The sequence below is a fragment of the Lottia gigantea genome (genome assembly GCF_000327385.1).
Source record: "Lottia gigantea unplaced genomic scaffold LOTGIsca_83, whole genome shotgun sequence".
NCBI lineage: Eukaryota > Metazoa > Mollusca > Gastropoda > Lottiidae > Lottia > Lottia gigantea.
In genome coordinates, this window is record NW_008710756.1 from 173909 (window position 1) to 193288 (window position 19380).

A 19380-nucleotide genomic window follows, 5' to 3' on the forward strand; every position below is an offset into this window, starting at 1 on the left:
TTTCCCCCGTCGTCCTCAGGCCTGAGGACGACGGGGGAAACACGTCGAAACGTTGCATAAAACTTTAACCAGTGATTGTTGTTCCATAAAGCTGTGTCTATATTTCATTTTTATTGTGACATATAAAACATTCACCAGTAGTTTTAAAACCCAATATCAGTGTTGAATTGGTAAACACCATCAGAGTAAGAAACAGTAAACACATCAAAAGGAAAACCAATAATGCTACCAACGTTGTCTTTAAGAGGCTTTTCATGGTACCTGAAAAACAAAATGTAGTTTACAAGCAAACTGGGAAATTATAAATACAAACAGGAATAGATGTTACATTTCAAACAATTGCAAATATATATTAGAACAATTGTCAATAATCAATAATATCTAAATTATACTGGTATTTGAACCATTTTGAAACGGACAGGCTTTTGCAAAAAGCAGATTCTTGCATTTGATTATGAGTATATGACACTATGGTGTAAGTATGTCTAGGTCTATTATATAAGTAATCGCACAAAAATATATTATCTACAATTCATTTCATTGGTTATAATAAAAAAAAAATTGTTTACCTTGTGCTCGATCGCCGTAACTTCCAATTTTGAATGTCGAATATAATCCAAACGACTGCACTGCGTATATATAAACTTATAACAAAGTATCGTAAGCTTCATAAATTTGTGACAATGTAACCGTTTCTAGGGTATATATACATTTTGAACACTGATTATTCAATGGCTTCAATCTTAAAACAGCTTCTGAAGTGATCGTTAAGTTAACACCATTCGTAATTCGCGCCGAATTGTTTTGATTCTTGATTGATCAATCCTCGTGATTACCGCTACCATTGATAAGGGATCAATGGATTAGGATTGGTTGATCAGAAATAACGATTAGATTAATACCTTTCTTTATGAGTTTATATAGCATCCATCAACATTGTATTATCCACAGACGCTAACAAATTGATTACTTTAAGTGTAAATATTTGGACCAAGTGAATAGAGATATCTTTTTAAACTTGAAAATCAATAGTGCAACAGATTTGAGGGAATCTTGATCTAGGCCTATGTTTATTCTTATATATAAGAATTGAACGATGTTTCGTTGAAAAGATTTTCTCTTTGGCCATTGTCTTTGCAATAAAACTCAATTTTATACATTTAATATCTTGAACTAGTTTGAATTTCAGAATTCAGGTTAATATTTGATATATACAGAATTTCATAAATTTTGAAAGAATCAGTTCTTAAACAACGGCTATCAATATTTGGCATATACATCGATAAGTTATGTAAGGTGTTGTCAGCATTTCGGCGCAAAAAATATTCATTAACTCTTTTTACTTGCAACACTGACGACTTAAAAAAGTAAAGGAGCGCAAATACTGCAGCATAAGGGACATCGGCATTATGTCCACCTAAAACGCAAGACGTTTTGCACTGACAAATTTTTCAACGTGCATCGCTCGAGAGGAAAAACCTGGTAAATTACGTGATAAATGTAGTTTAGAATATTAAATGTGTTATCTGTATGTATCTTATGATCGATAAATTAACCAACATATTGAAAAGTACTACATCATTGATTACTTCACTGATCAATGTTCTAAAATATGTTTAGTTTATTGACATAGGGTTGCTTCGTTGGTATACATTTTCGACCTTCGCGATGAAATCCTCGATGATTTTACATGGCTTATTTTTGAAAATATGAACACAAACGTGAAACTCGTGAGTAATATGTATGAATTTCGACCACTCTACTCTTATGATTGGAATGCTATATTGGGTTAATCTTTCGTTTAATATAGTAACACGTGAAATATCTCATGCCCGAGGAAGAATTTGTAGATCAGAGGTTTGCTCATCTTCTGATCTTTATAAAGGGCTTCGGAAGCCTCTCATCGAATAATCTTAGTCTGATATGTCACTGAATTGTCACGAGGAAACCATACAGCTGATGTCTTTATAAATAGATATAGTACTATAAATAGGTCTTTATCTAGAACATCCAGTCGTATATATGAACAAATTGACAATTTAAATATAAGTCTTGACAACCAAAGAAAATCTCAAATTTATCACGTGAAGCTAATTGAAAAGTCAACCGTAATATTAGTCCTAATATATAAATGTAACCTAAAATCAAATGATATCACTCATCTTGTTATCTTCCACCTGATATCAGAAACTGAAAGCATAACATATTATTTGGTAGTTTCCAATTGAGGCATAGAGCAGTAAATATAAACTCAAATTACAAAATGGGAATACCCAGAGAATATCATGATCCTCACCATTTAAATAAGGTAAGGTCGTCATTCTACATTTTCATCTAAATTCTGCAATTCCTGCAAACAATCTTTACGACTTTTACTGTATGAGATTGCCAGCCAATTTAATTCCGACAATATGGAACAATCCAAAAATTGTAGAGTATGCCTGCCACTCGAATTCTTGTGCGTTGTTATAACCAGTTAGCTGCCGTGTTAATCTGTACAGACTAGTTCTGGTTTTGAAAGCTACTAATCTCTTCGGCATCTTCAGGAGGTTCTGATCAAGAACTGAGCACAATAATAAATATTTCCGGGATTATTTATTTGTCAAGTCAATATGTCACATAATTATAAACAAGAAAACTTGTAGCATACGGATGTTATATTCATCAAGAAACATCTTCGATACAGCTTTATTAACAAATCCTGGAGAATCTGTAGTAGAGGGGTTCACAGAGAGTTCCAATCATCTTCAATTTTTAGATTGTTTTCCTTGTAATTCAAACATGTTTTGGGGTTGGAAAGCCAAGCGTTTTATCTTGTATAAGGGGCAATTATATACATAGCTTCAACTTGGTTGATGAGTTCAGAAATATACAATCCAGCGTTCACTTTGCTCGAAACCGAGTTGTTTCACTGATGCTGTCCGCAACCGTGTGGGTACGGGAAAGGTCGAGGGTTTCCAAATGCTTACACGAGTCTGGTGCACAAAACCCAAATATAGATACCCGGTACCTTCAACTTTCTGATATAGTTTCATGATAGATTAGAACATAAAAACCAAATGTATCTTGACCCAAAAATAGATCCTCGGTATCTTCAACTTTCTCAAACGTTTCGGGGTAGTACAATTGCGAAATATCTCGTATCTTAGGCTTTCATATTTCAAATTGGCAGGCTATCTCTAAAAGCGATTTTCGTCCGGTATTGTCTAGTAACTCGTTCAGGTTTTTATTTGAGAAGTTCAGATAGAGATAATAAGAAGATCCTCTAGTCTGGACATACATGTACATATATTTTAAGCCAAGGACTAGTTGTGGGTTAAGTATTTCAGAAAGATATGTCATTTCCTTGAATATGGATATCTATCTTGCATATGGACAATTTTTGCATTTAATGGTTCCAACAGAGACCAGGTTAGCATTTAGATTCTCATAAAATACTCCATAGGATGTCATTATGTTGTTACACGTGGAAAGTACAAGACTACTGACAGGTCTGGTTAGAATTATATTTTCATAATGTAACCTAGATATTATCCAATATACATTATTTCAATATGTTAGTTTTAACCATTAAGTAAATGGTTAGGTCACATTAATCCAAGGACCACTTTAGACAGTTATAAACTGGAGTATATTTCTTTCAAATAGGATAACATCCATTTAAAAGGTAGGCTAAATAATATAATCAAATATTTATTGCAACTTAATAACCTTCACCAAGAAGAAATAAAAAAACAGTTTGATTTTATCTTTTTTGAAAATTATTTTAAAATTAATATTGTATATAAAAAAGTAATTCTCAGACTCATTTGGCCAAGGAAAAAGCCTGTGTCTCCCCTGGTAACTTTTGTGGTCCCTGTTCCCCCCTCATATTATGTTTCCAAGTTTATACAGTGTATGGTTTAAGAATATCTATTTGGTGCATCATTGCATTAAGTAAATATTAATAGACAGTTGAAAAAGCCAATCTTTGGCTGTTTTACTCTTTTCTTTAAGTTGCAAAAAAAAAACATTGGGTACTAAAGTTCATTTTTAAATTTAGAATACTCCTTTCATTTTTAACATAAGATGTAGGACATCTATACATGCTGTTATTTGATGATAATTCACAAGGAAATGATAATATTTCCTTTATAGTGTTTTTATCCAGTAAAAGAAAGGTTTGATAAAAATAAGGAAGAACTAAATGAAGTCAGTAGGTTTAAAGTTTGTTAAACTTGTGGTGGATATTTAAAATTGGTAAAGTTAAACTATGAGCAAAGATATCTCAACTTTAATACTGTGTTTAAGTATTTAAGAAGTAGAGATTTTGAAACAATTAGTCTTAAGTAATAAGTAATTATATTTTGTCACCAGTTTTTGGCTTATTTCAAAACAGGTCAAGATACAAACATATAATAATATACAGCTCTGATACCTCACTAATCACAAAGGGCCTTAGGTCTGATTGAAAATTGGAATGGTCCAAATTGATGCTATCAATGTCCCAGATATGCATAAATATTTAGAAAACCTCTTTACAATCCCTTTAAGAAACAAAGATCAAATATGCTACTTGAACTAAGAAAAAACAATGAAACTAAAAGACTAAAAGACATTTTGAATATATATTAATATTACTGTATTTCAAGGTGATGTTACCAGTAATAAGAGTATTAAACCCTAGGACACATAATACATGGGATGAAGGAAGATATACAACATATGATATAACAATACAGGTAAATAACCTTTATTGTAATATAAAATATGTCTTCTAGGAAAACCATGGTCTATTATCAGCAATTTGTTGTTGTACCATATGTGGATAACTTAACATGAAAGACAAATAGAAATTTAGAGGAAAGAAGGTGGAGCTTAGGTATACTACAACCAGTTCATTTTGATTTTATTGCTTTTCCAGCTAATAAAATTATATTTCAGATAGTGAAACCATAAAAAGGCTGTCATGATGCTCACCTTTGGGTTTTGCTATCAAACAATTGTCCTTGTTATCGAGAACTTTATTGTTAAGAATCAGATTGTCGTTAGATCACAATTGAAACAAAAAATAACTAAAAAACAGGAACAAAATTGTTATCTTAATTTGAATAGTTTGATATTCAATGCAGGTCATGAGAGACAAATGAATGTCCAAATCTCACTGCTACAAGTAGATATTTAGTTTTCATCATGCTTCAATTTCTATAACATGTATATTTTTTTTTTTAGACTAAACATCAAGCCTACCATTTAGAAAGATCTGTAACAGGCAGAAGATATTCAGAATTTACATGGCTAAAAAAGACCTTGAAAACACACCACCCTTCCATGTAAGTAGTCAGCTTAATGATTTCAAAGTGTTCCATTCAGTCCACTATAATGTTTTACACATGTACAAGTTAGTTTGTACCATGTGTTTTTGTCATATGAAAAAAATATATATGCAATGTCATTAAGTACGCAGTCATATGAAGGCTACAAAAATAAAAGTCACGGTGAAAGTGAACATGTGATAAGTTCATTACACTGATATTAGGTAGTTCATGTGATAACCAACATATCATATCAAATGTCCTAAGTAATGCACTTTGTCTAATATCAATGAATTAGTTGCTATCTAGTCCTTCGTCTGAGGTCATAATTTGATGAAAAATTGTGATAAAATATTCAAAAGGAGGGGGTTTGAAAAGCAATTGATAATTTTGTTACTGTTTGCTTCTTATTTTTTTTTTCTTCATGAAATTGATTTTCAATTTTCAGAAAACCACAACAATTTCCACCCAAAAAGTTTTTTGCCAATAAATTTGACAGATGTTTCTTAGAAGAAAGAAGAAAAGATTTAGAAGATTATCTTAACAGGTATTTTAAACATGCTTTTCAAAACACTTCTCAAAATACAACTTTATTGATACCTTTTCTTAGATAAAGAAAGTTGTGAAGACTGATGAACAATATCTGAATCAATACCATTATCAATTTAGGCTTTCCGGGAACTTGTGGTGCCCCTTGAACAACCATTCCAGAAAATCATGTATCCATTACTTCGACAAATTCCAAGAAAACATGGGAGCTTTTGTCAACTGAATTGTTTTACTTCTTGAAATTTATATGACGATTCCTAACTCCATGGATATATGATGATCTTTCAATGACAATCAAAAATATTTATATACTGTTCTATGGGGGTCGAAGGAGATCTAACAATTCATAATTACACCACTGAAAATGATTGTAAACAATATGTATGTTTTCAGAGTACAGACAGAATGTTTATATTTATCTGATGTCTCCTATCATCTATTTGTACAAACTGATCTTACTACAGAAGATATAGATAATTATTTACAAGGTAGAATATCAGATGAACAAATCAACCAAGTCTGGGCTGCAGGTGGCTCAAATTTAATACATTTTAAAAAGTAAGTCCCATACTCATTCAACTGTAAATTATCATTAGAATTCTGAATGGGAAGGGGACTTTGGACTTGAGTTTCACCCACTGATCCTTTTAATAATTTGGGGACATTTAACCCTTTGAACACTGAGTGTCAATTAAATATACCTCATATACACTAAACCCCAATAATATAAGCTTATGATGTTAACATTATGCAAAGTTCATGTGATGCTGAATGGGACTGTCATTTTATCAATGGCTCAGGTATTTATCACCAAATTATGTGGCCAGTAAAGTGACGTTAGTGCAATGGTTAGATGTTGGGTAAATTTTAGACCTACTTCTACACCTACAACTGGATGGCATGCAATGTCCTCCATACAATTAACACTGTGAATATTTTCACATTCATCAGAATTTCATATTCTGTTTTTTCTCTCACAGATCTGGTTATCTACCATCATCATCATCATGTCCTGATAATTTATATAGTTATGGTGAAACTACCCAGACAAAAGAGAATAATAATGATTTACCACCATCTTATAGTAATGTTATGAATTCATCGACTGAAAATTCTTCTGATAACTCGTGTGAAACAAGTCCAGAGGTACTTCCAAATCTTAACCAACCAAAAACTTTTAATAAAAGTCGTAGAAGTTCTTTGCCAGCACAAAGTATGTATCAAAGATTACGGTTTAAACAACTGAGCGGTGGATCTAGTTTCAGTATTAATTCTCAGGAGGAGAATGAAGATGAATAGTTTAGCTGTATAACTTTAGTCAAAGCTAATAAGTGCTATATAGTGTCAAGCCAAGAAAGTGGACTGTATCTGAAAACATAATCAAAACCTTCAAGAAGTAAATAATGAATTAATATTCAAAGGTAATGGGTGGCCTTTATTTGAGATGCTACCTTTTCAACTGTTATGAAGAATATACTTCAATACATATAATACTATTTAAGAAGACAGTTGTTAAATGTATATATTTTATTATATTAAATACTAAACTTTTTGTTTAATTGCCTTTTGAATTATTATGCATTGTTATAGTATGTCCTATGCCTAAAACCTATACATAAAGGACATCAAGAATTGCAACATGTTTAGATGTCTCTTAATATTTATTGAATTCTTGTTATGTTTAGGAATGAAAATCTGACATCTGATTTGTTTACAATTTATTATTCTAAGTTTAGAGGTCTCATATTGTATAATCTAAAACTAAAATTTCCTTCAAGAAATAATTGATCAGTATTTGGAAAATATTTCATAACAAAAGATTTTGTTTAATACACAGGGAAATTAGGATCAACTTGTTTAGCCCACGCATGTAATCCACCACGTATATCTTGTATAGTGATATTATCTTTGTCAGATAAAATGTTTTTAAGTTCATTAACAGCTGCCTGAGAATCATTACCTCTTCTACAGACCACTATAATAGGTACAGTTATATCACAGTTAGAATTTAATTGATCTATACTAGTCTTAACTTCCTTCATCTTCTCTTCTTTCTTTAGATGTGAAACAGGAATATCTAGTTAGAGATTAAAGTAAACATTGTCATTGCATTTATGCTATTAGAAAAAATACTCTTTCAAAACAAACAGACAGGGCCAGATAACAACAAAAATTCAAAAAATCCATTCTTTTACAAGGCCAACAACTTAGGCTCATGAGGATGCTGGTAACCAGTTGGTCCTTGGCTTAACCTCTAGGCTCTGATCTTTCCCTGAATATCTTTACCCATTTACAGCTGCATCTGTTGGAAAAATAGCTTTCAAAAACTCACCAATGTTAGAACAAACGATCACAACTGATTCAACATAAACAACATTGATATAAAAGGATACTGATAGTGTTTGGATTAGGTAATTGACATATATCTAATTCTACTGGTTGACGTACATCTATTAATATATGAGGTGTTTTATTCACTAATAATCTTTTATATTCCTGTAATAAAACAAATATTATTTATAAAATTAAAGACATGAGAGGTGACTCTACGATCACATGCATATTTAAGGGACATGTGAGTCCAGAATTATGAGTTTTGTGAAAGTTAAATTTGATGACCCATCTTATCTTGATAATCTGCCATATATAGCTATAGATTTCTAGTACTCCTAAAGACTATTTACATATATTCAAGACCTAAATCAACCCCCATGAAAATGGAAAACCTGTCCCTTTAACAATACAGAATATTATGCAAATATATTATATATATTATTCACATTCAACTGTAAACATTAAAGAGAATAAAGAATGATGAAACAATTTCACCTTTGATGATAATCTTTGATTCTCTTGTAATAAACTAATATCTTTATCCTACAAAATTAAAAACATCAATATTCTCTTGTTATGGGCTGACAATGTCTGTCTACATAAATTTATCGAATGTAATTTATTAAAATTAACATCTGCAAATACTTCTTCATTATTATAAATATATTGAATAAACACTAATATACAATAATAAAATAGTGCTCAACATATCAATTGTAGAACCATTTAGTAATAATAAAACAGAATCACGTTGTTACTCAGAGTTTCATGTTTTGCGATATTCAGACAACTTCTGATGGTGTAAAATGATAGCATAGCATGAAACTCTGAGAGTCAAGTTCTGTTTTAATCTTTCTGAAGTATATATGAATGTTCACAGAAAGATGCCATGTACGTTTTGACCCTTTTTTATGTTTCATGCCTCTTAAGAGTTTGTTCACTCTTTTACAGGACTCCTGAGACTATTTTATCCATGAGGTGATCAAAAGCTTTTATTTTTATCAAGCTTATCTTGACAAACCCAGTTACAGACAGTATGCCCTGCCTTGCTAGCAACACTCAACACTGGACTCAACTAGGAGAAGAATAAAATTATGGATACACATCTAAAATCAACAAGGCACTGGAATTATCACTATTTTCTTACCTTATCAGTAGCCTTGGCCCCACAAAACTCTTCATAATCAATAAGTTTAGTAATAGTTGGATTATCACCACATATAGGACAATTCACTTGTCTTCCTCTTAATCTTATATTACGAAATAAACCATCAATACCATCAAATAATAACATCCTCTCACTAAATGATGCTAAATTGATTTAAGGAATCAATCCTGAACTATCCATCTATTCTGTAGGCAGTTGCTATCCATCACCAGCACAGATCAGCATAAGCCTTTCATGACCGGTGTTCAATAGCAATATCAATAGGATGCGCTGTTGGTTAGATTAGAGCTTTGGAATCATTACATGATGTTCTTGGTTATGTCAACAATTGGTAGTAATGAATTTTGATCTTGGTATTTATTTTTGCCCCAAGGTGTCCATGCTGATATTTTGTATGAACTGAATTACCCATGATGCATTTTATAACGTAAATTCTGTTGGTGTAACACTGATTTTAGATTGACATTTCTAAGATTGCTTGTCAACGGAATAAATAAAACATAAAATTTATAATAAAGAGGATACTGCTGATTCCTGCTGCTATCTTAATGGCTTCTAAAGCTTGTAAACATCCAATAATTCCGGGAACTATAAATACAAGATAAGATGCAAGAATAAAGCTATATTAGCCTTTTCCATTACTAAAACAACAATTTTCAGCAAATTAAACCATTTAATACTGTTTCAACTTCAGAGAGGTGAGAATTCCAATAGGATCATTGAATATATCCAATATATTTCGAAACAATTAACATATTTATGTCAACAATATATGTGATGATTCTATTGATAAGGACTTCTAATATAAATATTATGCTAGATACACAAAAATCCCTTACCTACACCAAGGACTCCACCATCAGAACAATTTGTAACAGTTTCTGGTGGCGGTGGTTTAGGATATAAACATCTATAACATGGTCCTTTATCATGATTATAAACTGTTAGCTAGAAAAAAATAAATATCATTTTATAAACATTTATAACATAGTCCTTTATTTAAATTATATATCCTTGACTAGAAAATATAAATATCATTTTATAACAATAAAGTGCTTTATTATAGTTATATACCATTAACTACAAAATATAAATATCATTCTACAACAACAGAATCCTTTATTATAATTATATACCATTAACTACAAAATATAAATATCATTTTATAACAACAGAATCCTTTATTACAATTATATACCATTAACTACAAAATATAAATATCATTTTATAACAGGGTCCTGTATAATAATTATATACCATTAACTACAAAATATAAATATCATTTTATAACAACAGAATCCTTTATTATAATTATATACCATTAACTACAAAATATAAATATCATTTTATAACAGGGTCCTCTATAATAATTATAAACCAATAACTACAAAATATAAATATCATTTTATAACAGAGTCCTCTATAATAATTATATACCATTAACTACAAAATATAAATATCATTTTATAACAGAGTCCTCTTTAATAATTATATACCATTAACTACAAAATATAAATATCATTTTATAACAGGGTCCTCTATAATAATTATATACCATTAACTACAAAATATAAATATCATTTTATAGCAGGGTCCTCTATTATAATTATACACCAAATAACTACAAAATATAAATATCATTTTATAACAGGGTCCTCTATAATAATTATATACCATTAACTACAACATATAAATATCATTTTATAGCAGGGTCCTCTATAATAATTATATACCATTAACTACAAAATATAAATACCATTTTATAACAGAGTCCTCTATAATAATTATATACCATTAACTACAAAATATAAATATCATTTTATAGCAGGGTCCTCTATTATAATTATAAACCAAATAACTACAAAATATAAATATCATTTTATAGCAGGGTCCTCTATTATAATTATAAACCATTAACTACAAAATATAAATATCATTTTATAACAGTGTCCTCTATAATAATTATATACCATTAACTACAAACTATAAATATCATTTTATAACAGGGTCCTCTATTATAATTATAAACCAAATAACTACAAAATATAAATATCATTTTATAGCAGGGTCCTCTATTATAATTATAAACCAAATAACTACAAAATATAAATATCATTTTATAGCAGGGTCCTCTATTATAATTATATACCATTAACTACAAAATATAAATATCATTTTATAACAGTGTCCTCTATAATAATTATAAACCAAATAACTACAAAATATAAATATCATTTTATAGCAGGGTCCTCTATAATAATTATATACCATTAACTACAAAATATAAATATCATTTTATAACAGAGTCCTCTATAATAATTATATACCATTAACTACAAAATATAAATATCATTTTATAGCAGGGTCCTCTATAATAATTATATACCATTAACTACAAAATATAAATATCATTTTATAGCAGGGTCCTCTATTATAACTATATATCTTTGATTAGAAAATATCAATATTTTTTCATATATTGTTATCTATAAAATATTATTGTCATGTTATAAACAAGTATAACATGGTCCTTGATTATAATTGTATACAGTTAAAATAATTACCTGCCCTTCAAATCTGAGAGCACTACCAGAGACAAGAGGTTTATCAGCTAAAACACAGGCATCATTTAATAAATATCTTGTAGCCACATTATCTGTAGCATCTAAGACTATATCATATCTTTATAATAGTCAAGGAAACTGAAAACTAATTAAACAAAACTTAGTTCCAAAAATTAAATTCTTTGATTTTTTTTTAGATTAAAATTAGAGTAAAATTTGAGATTTTTTTTTCACTTAAAAGAACACTTTCTTTTTTGACACAATACATTGTAAAATCAACAGGTTTCTGAGAAATTTCTACATCTATTTTACGAACTTAGATGCAAATAATTGACTCCTGTAGCTCAAATATGACAGTTCTAATATAAATTGTTATGCTCAAGTAAATGTGCTCAAATATAATAAATAATTAAGGCAGAGAGTGGACAATTCTGATATTTACATTCTATAATATATACAGTTAACTCTTATTAACAAAGCAAATTTTGAAATCTATAACGTTACATATGGTGAAAAGTATTATCGTGTTGGATAAATCATATATTTAGCTAAATTGATTAAAGGATTTGAATGTAGAGTCAATGTGAGGACAACACATGCATTCAATTTGAAAGCCTGAGGTGATAAGGTATGAAGCTATAGTGTACAACGGCCTTACACATGTTACAATACATCTGTGCTATATCTTATAAAGTAAACTAAACTAGGTCATCTATTTATAACTGTCCGCCTATTCACAATAGATATTTAAACTTAGTCACAAATCTTGTTTAATTAAGTTTACATTAAATGATTTTTACAGGCTTTACTAATTTATACATCTTAAAGAAAAAAAATCCAAAATTTGAAGAATTGATCTGTGTATTAGATGAACATTAATTTAAAAGTTTTTGATCAAAGACTTTTTTTATATAAATATTATTTCAACTTCCTAAAACCACACTGAATATTGCTAAGAAAAATTTTATATCATAGTTTTACTACCAATATCATTACTCTGGTTTCACCTCACTACGCTTAAATCTTTCGCCTTTTACTAAAGATTTCCGTGGGGAGGAACAATTTAATGAGTCTATAGACAATTTTTTCAACCCTACTTAAGAGTAGGGTAAATACATCAATTCAATAGAGTCCTTTGCCACCTTAAATGAGCCCTTCAGTGTAATCACATTGAAAATTAATTTAATCCAGTCAGTAAGACATTTAATGTAGTCCAATATGATCTTAAGTATTGCACCAAGTGCATGTTAATTGGGTAGAATATTATATGTAAAATGCGTATTTTAAAAAGGATACTTAGAAATAATCTGTAAGGCATTTGAACTATCTAATGCAAGATGATATGGCACAAAATCAACTTTTGAATTTAATCTGAAAAAAAGAAGTGACGAATCAAATAATATAGGTAACATAAGTTTTACTTGAGACCAATTCAATTCCCAATTTTGAAAATATATTTACATGTGACAAATCAATTCTCAATTTTGAAAATATATTTACATGTGACAAATCAATTCTCAATTTTGAAAATATATTTACATGTGACAAATCAATTCTCAATTTTGATAATACAATTATGCATGACAACTGTTAAGGTTTACATTTTTTCTGTATCGAATGTAAAATTGTAAAGTATCTAGAAATTTAGAATAATAAGAACTTTTCATGCCAAAAAAAAAAATTATTCACAGTTATACCTACCCATGACAAGTTATAAAAGCTGACTGAGATTTAGGTAGACCAACACGAGATTCAGCATGTAATATTTGACGATGTAAATTACTGATTTCAACTTCATCATAATCAACTATTCCTAATCTTCCTGTCCATAATATAGATAAATATAAGCACTACATACACTTGTACATCATTAAAAAAAAAATAGTTCCACATAACATTGTCCTTTACTATATACTCTTTTAGGAGGTAAAATCTTCATTCTATGGTTGAAATTAGATATATAAACATCATTTCAAGGGACAGATGCATCATTTTACTAATCAGAAACAGGAATTGTTTTTTTTAGCTAAACCAATCAGTAATTGTCGAAATTTGAGCCTCCAAATCCATGTGTGTCCACAATTATTTGCGTTTGAAAGTTAAAAAGTCGCATTGTCTTGTCAAGACACTGCCATATAGAAAAGACATCTAAACAAATAGGAAAAGAAATTCCTAGTGATAGTTTGGAATATTTTAATGGGAATTATGAAATTTTTTACATTTATAGGTCTTCTGAAGACTATTTACATATATTCAAATCAACCCCTTTAAATAGACAAAAGAAAACAGTAACATACCAACTCCTGCAGCTGATAAATAAATAGCTGCCGGACATCCTAAACCTCCAGCTCCCACTATTAATATCTTACTGTTCTTTAACCTAATTTGACCTGCAAAAAAACATCTTAATATATCATCAAAATATGATCAAAAAAGATCATTCAATAATGTTACGAAATTATTATCATTCGATACAGTTTTTTTGTTTGTTTTTTTTTTTGCGACAACCAATCAACATATTTATGTCCCTATGAAATGTTAGTCTCTGTTATGTTCTCTACAGAGATCACAAATTGCAATATCAACCAAAAGTTTAAACATTTATGCTGTGTTTTTATAAATTAGTACAATACTTAGACTTTTTATGTTTATTCTGAAATTGTTATGTTATTGGGTATTTATTTACTGTTAAAGCAAATATGTAGATACCAATAACTTTTATTCTGAAACAATATTCCAAACCATTAAAACATGCGAAATTAACAATAGAATGAGGTTTTGACAGACAAACACAAGATGTATTGATATAAAAATAGACAGATCAGGTCAAAATATGCCCATTTTTGCTTGGTGAAAAAAATATATAAAAATAATACCTTGAACACCTATTTCAGGTAAAATAAGTTGTCTACTATATCTACTAATATCATCATTGTCTAGCTCTTTGTTATTTAAAACACTTTCTTTTCTAATATCTTTGATTGGCATGAAGTTGTCATTCTCCTATCATAAAATGATAAATAAAATAGTAAGAAATTACCCCAACTTTATTTCTAACAAATTGAAAGATATCATTTATGTGAAATGCAAATATTTGTAAAAATGCAACAAATCAATTCTTTTTTTTCACAAATTTTCTTTTAGAAGGAGCCCATCAGACCATCCAAGGGTGGCTATGCATTTTGAATCTCAAGATGATTGCCACTAAAAGACAATCTAATAATATTGGCATGCAGCTGAAAATGACAGAAAATATTTAATTGTAGTAGTGGGTTTCAGATCTTTAGAAATATATAGTTTGGTGGTTTACATTTGAAATAGACACACTTCCCTCACTGATATTTTTACTTATCATTATATCAAATTGAAAATTCCCTCTGTAAAATAATATTTACAATAATAATTGTTTCATTGGCTAAAACTTTCATCAACTGACAAGGTCAGTCTAAAAATCTCCGAAATATTTTTAGTAGAATTTTCAATTCATAAATTGGCAGTAGCCAGTCGAAATTCAACGTGAAGATGAAGATGGTAAAAACTGCTGTTGAGTCAATCATTCAATGAACTTTTACAAATGACAACATCTTTCATATCCAAATAATTGCATTACCTTGCATGTTACGATCGATCTAAGTCGATTAATTTCTGCATCTTTCTCTAATAGCTTCTGTTTTAGAAGTTGAATTTCCTCTTTTTCCTCCATTTCCACAACGTGCCTAAGTTTACATTTTGACGTCATTTCCTTCTGCAGGTGATTGTAGACTCGTTTGTCACATAAATCAGTATTAAATCATTCAGGGGAAGCAACTCACAATGTTATCTGCTTCTGTCTTGATGTTCGAGTCAAATCGAAAATGACAGATTAGCAGACGACAGACAACCAAAAGTCAGTTGCCGTCTTGGCACTGCAGATGGCCAGAACTAAACAGGCTCCGCTACGACACTCCTGGAAAACAGACATCAAAATCCAGAGGGTTTTGGCCACCAAAAGAGAATCAGCAAGATCGATAAGAAAAGCTGACAGAGTGAAGACGAAAAAGTATGGCAGATATCGACCTGGATTTCGAGCTATTCAGGAAATCCGAGCCTATCAGAAGTCTACGAATTTTCTGATTCCCAAAATAACATTCCAAAGAATGGTTCGTGAGATTGCAGCAACATTATATCCAGGATTGAGAATGCATGTGGTTGCCCTGGCTGCCTTGCAGGTGGGTTTTAATGCTTGTCGGACTAGTTGTAATAAGGTTAAGATCGACCATGCCCTAGGCTTCGCAAAATAAAAGATAGGCCTACTTGAAGCTAGACTAAAGCTAGGATCATCTTCACTGTCACTGGAGCTAGGCCTAATTTTTTTTATAGCATACTAGATCTAAATAGATGATCATCATGTACCAGAATCTGCATCAAACCAATCTTTTGAGATTGCTTGAGAATTTATCATAAAAACTTTAATGCATACAGACAAATAAAATCTGTGCAAGATCCTTGCCACTTACTTTAGACAGCAACACCAATTTAAAATAATGAAGGTATGATTTGCATTTCTTGGTTTAAGTTCTGAAGTTGAGATTTATGACTTAGACTAGCCTACCTTAATTTTTTTCTTCAGGAGGCTGCTGAAAGTTACATTGTTGGTTTATTTGAAGATATCAACCTTTGTGCCATCCATGCTAAGCGAGTTACAGTTATGCCAACAGATTTGAAGCTTGCTTTGAGAATAATAGGAGATGAGAAATATTTTAGATCATCAACTACCTCCCTTTAATTGTTTCGATTAAAAACTGGGATCTGTTAATCCACAGTTCAAGAAGAGCAGGCTCTTTAAGTTATGGAATTATTGGTTATGGGACAAGCTTCTATTTAAATTCATCCAAAGAAGTTATAAATAAGATCCTAATTTCGTTATATATTTGTTAAACTTGTCAATATTGTTTGTATATAGTACTGTAAATAATGTTTATTGAATACATTGAATTGTATTAAGCCAAGCTACCCTGTGATAAAATACCATGAGTGTATCTGTACATAATATTACATAATGTAATTTATTAATTATTGTAATTGAATTTTCTGTTAATAACATTAAATGAAAACATTTTGTTATGATTTTATGCCTGTAATGTTAATTAATCAATCATAAAAACTAGCTTAGAGAGAGACATTATATATCCTATGGTTTGGCAGAGGAGACCAGAGCACATAGTTGACAATCCAACTTTAATAAGCACTGGCAATGGCATGAGGAAGATTTTTTTTCATGATGATATCAATCTATGGCAACAAGTCTAAAAGACATTTCCATCAGGAAACAAGAGACATTCTATCTTCTGAACAAATGCAAAGTTCTTCTGGATATACTAATCTTATATCTAATTTCATTGTATCCACAATCCTTTCAGACCAAAAAAATATTTAAATCTTTATCATAAATTTATTATTCTTCCATTTAATCCACAAAGAAACAAGATTATAATAAAAATTTAACTATTATCCTATATTAAAGAATGAAGAAGAAAAAAAAAAATAGAAACAAATTATGCCATTCTTACAGAAATTTCAATAAATATTAAGTAAGTTTATGACCTGAAAAAGGTTATTTTCTACTTCTAAATGAATTATGATTATTAATATTTCATTTTGAAGATATTTTTTTGTGTCATGAATCACGTTGAAGAAAGACTTTACAAATTATACACATATTGCTACACTGAAAACCATACCACAATCATACAATTATGCTATTTATACATTTATTGCACTGCAAATCACTATTTTCAAATTAAACAAAGTTCATATTGAGAAGGAAATAGCCACGATTGCTTTTCAACTCAACAATTATGAAATATGAAGAATATTGGAATGATTCCAAAGAATTACATAAACTATATAAATAAACTGAAAAAATATAACATAAATGAAATGTCAAAGCAACATAACAATATACTATAAATTCTAAGACTATATATATGTATGTTTTAATAGTTTTCTATAGTATTTGTAAATTGACATGAACTTTCAGATGTTTATTCTTATGATCTCACAACCTTAAGAACTATGAATTTGTATATATTGTGGGCCCAGAATTCCAGGGAATTGTTCTCAATTTCATTGGGTTTCAAATTTGAGGATTCCAATTTAACAACTACTCCTAATTCAATTATTTATTTACCAATTGGCTTGATTTGATTTATACTCGTTTAAATTTCGTGTGGCTTCACAAAAAAAAACATGAAAATTGAGGCCCCACTAATGTTAACAATTTCACAATATTTTGAATCATAAATATTCTAGAACCACAAATTTGAATTTGATGGGGTGTATAAAGATAATTGCAAATGGAAACACATATTGGCAAGTAAAAGATTACTAAGTATCTGAAACATTTTCATCATAATCTCCGGTGGTATTAATAGAGGATTGAACTGCACCATAAGAAGCTGGTGCTGACCTTACACCTTCAGGTCCATTCTCTTCTGCTTTTTCAAGTAAAACATTAGCTACAAATGGCTGAAAAAACAAACAAACAAACAGTGGTCAACAAGTTGATGTAAGATTTTTAATTTATTTGAATTGTTGACTATGTATTCTTTGGAAGGAAACCTGTAAATTGTTCTGCCCGACCCAGCAAAATGTCAATCAGGACCTGGCATGCTCGAAAAAAGGTGGTCTGGGTCCGGATCTGGCCATACTACTGGCTTGTGCATCTGTTTTCACTTTTTCATTTTAGAGCAATCTGTTTTAGGTGGTCAAGCTATGGCACTCAGTGTAAATAGTCAATTCTATAATGGTCGGCTACAATTCAAGGTATAATTTGATTAATTCGGGCCAAGATTTAAGGGATATTAATCTAGCAGGGAGATATTTCTACAAAAGAACCTTTCTACCTTATTAGTTCCAGGTACATCACCACTAATTCTCTCATCTTCATCACCAAATTGCTGCAAATAAGAAACAGAGGTTTTGAATAAGCTTGTATAGTCTTACAAAAATTCTTAACATACAGAAATTCAAATGAAACAGTGCCAAAAGAGAATCATTCAACATTCATTGAAAGTGAAAAAAAAACAAAACAGGAAAAAACATAATAACTAACATCTTGTAAACGAAAACATCTTGTATTTTTTAGGGTTTTGTTATCTGTTTATTTTGTCAAAAAAGTAATAGCTTCTGTTCCTACGTGGCCAAATTGAGAGACAATCAAGCTTGACTCCAGTACAACTTATACCAACCTTTCCAAGAGTATATTCAGTTCCATCAATCTATTGATATCCAATTGATAGCAGAGGAAATACAAAACAAAACTTAGTACGGTACCTTGAAACTTACTCTCATGCAAGTACAACAACTATGTTTATGAGGACGACATTTAGTTAAACCCTTACACCACAATGTATTTGATATATTAAACAACATGTACAGCCATTACCATAGTATTAAATTCTAAATAATGAAAGCCCTTACAATACTGACT

General features: G+C 30.0%; 3 protein-coding genes across 3 annotated transcripts; 2 read left to right on the forward strand and 1 right to left on the reverse strand.

Annotated features, from left to right (window-relative positions):
• Positions 1 to 2092: 2092 nt before the first annotated feature.
• Positions 2093 to 7400, forward strand: LOTGIDRAFT_204779 (hypothetical protein). Its single transcript, XM_009067513.1, has 6 exons — positions 2093 to 2308; positions 4632 to 4721; positions 5212 to 5312; positions 5743 to 5841; positions 6237 to 6401; positions 6824 to 7400. Exons 1-6 carry the CDS (start codon positions 2264 to 2266, stop codon positions 7140 to 7142), a joined length of 819 nt encoding a protein of 272 aa, XP_009065761.1. The 5' UTR covers positions 2093 to 2263; the 3' UTR covers positions 7143 to 7400.
• A 269-nt stretch (positions 7401 to 7669) lies between these two features.
• LOTGIDRAFT_133196 (hypothetical protein) lies at positions 7670 to 14897 on the reverse strand (the record flags this gene model as incomplete). Its single annotated transcript, XM_009067514.1, has 11 exons — positions 7670 to 7920; positions 8237 to 8339; positions 8673 to 8720; positions 9325 to 9488; positions 9871 to 9933; positions 10185 to 10293; positions 11910 to 12027; positions 13206 to 13280; positions 13611 to 13727; positions 14203 to 14299; positions 14786 to 14897. The coding sequence occupies 11 exons, from the start codon at positions 14895 to 14897 to the stop codon at positions 7670 to 7672; spliced, it is 1257 nt and encodes a 418-aa protein (XP_009065762.1).
• An 872-nt stretch (positions 14898 to 15769) lies between these two features.
• Positions 15770 to 17014, forward strand: LOTGIDRAFT_207335 (hypothetical protein). Its single transcript, XM_009067515.1, has 2 exons — positions 15770 to 16117; positions 16519 to 17014. The coding sequence occupies exons 1-2, from the start codon at positions 15821 to 15823 to the stop codon at positions 16672 to 16674; spliced, it is 453 nt and encodes a 150-aa protein (XP_009065763.1). The 5' UTR covers positions 15770 to 15820; the 3' UTR covers positions 16675 to 17014.
• Positions 17015 to 19380: the final 2366 nt, after the last annotated feature.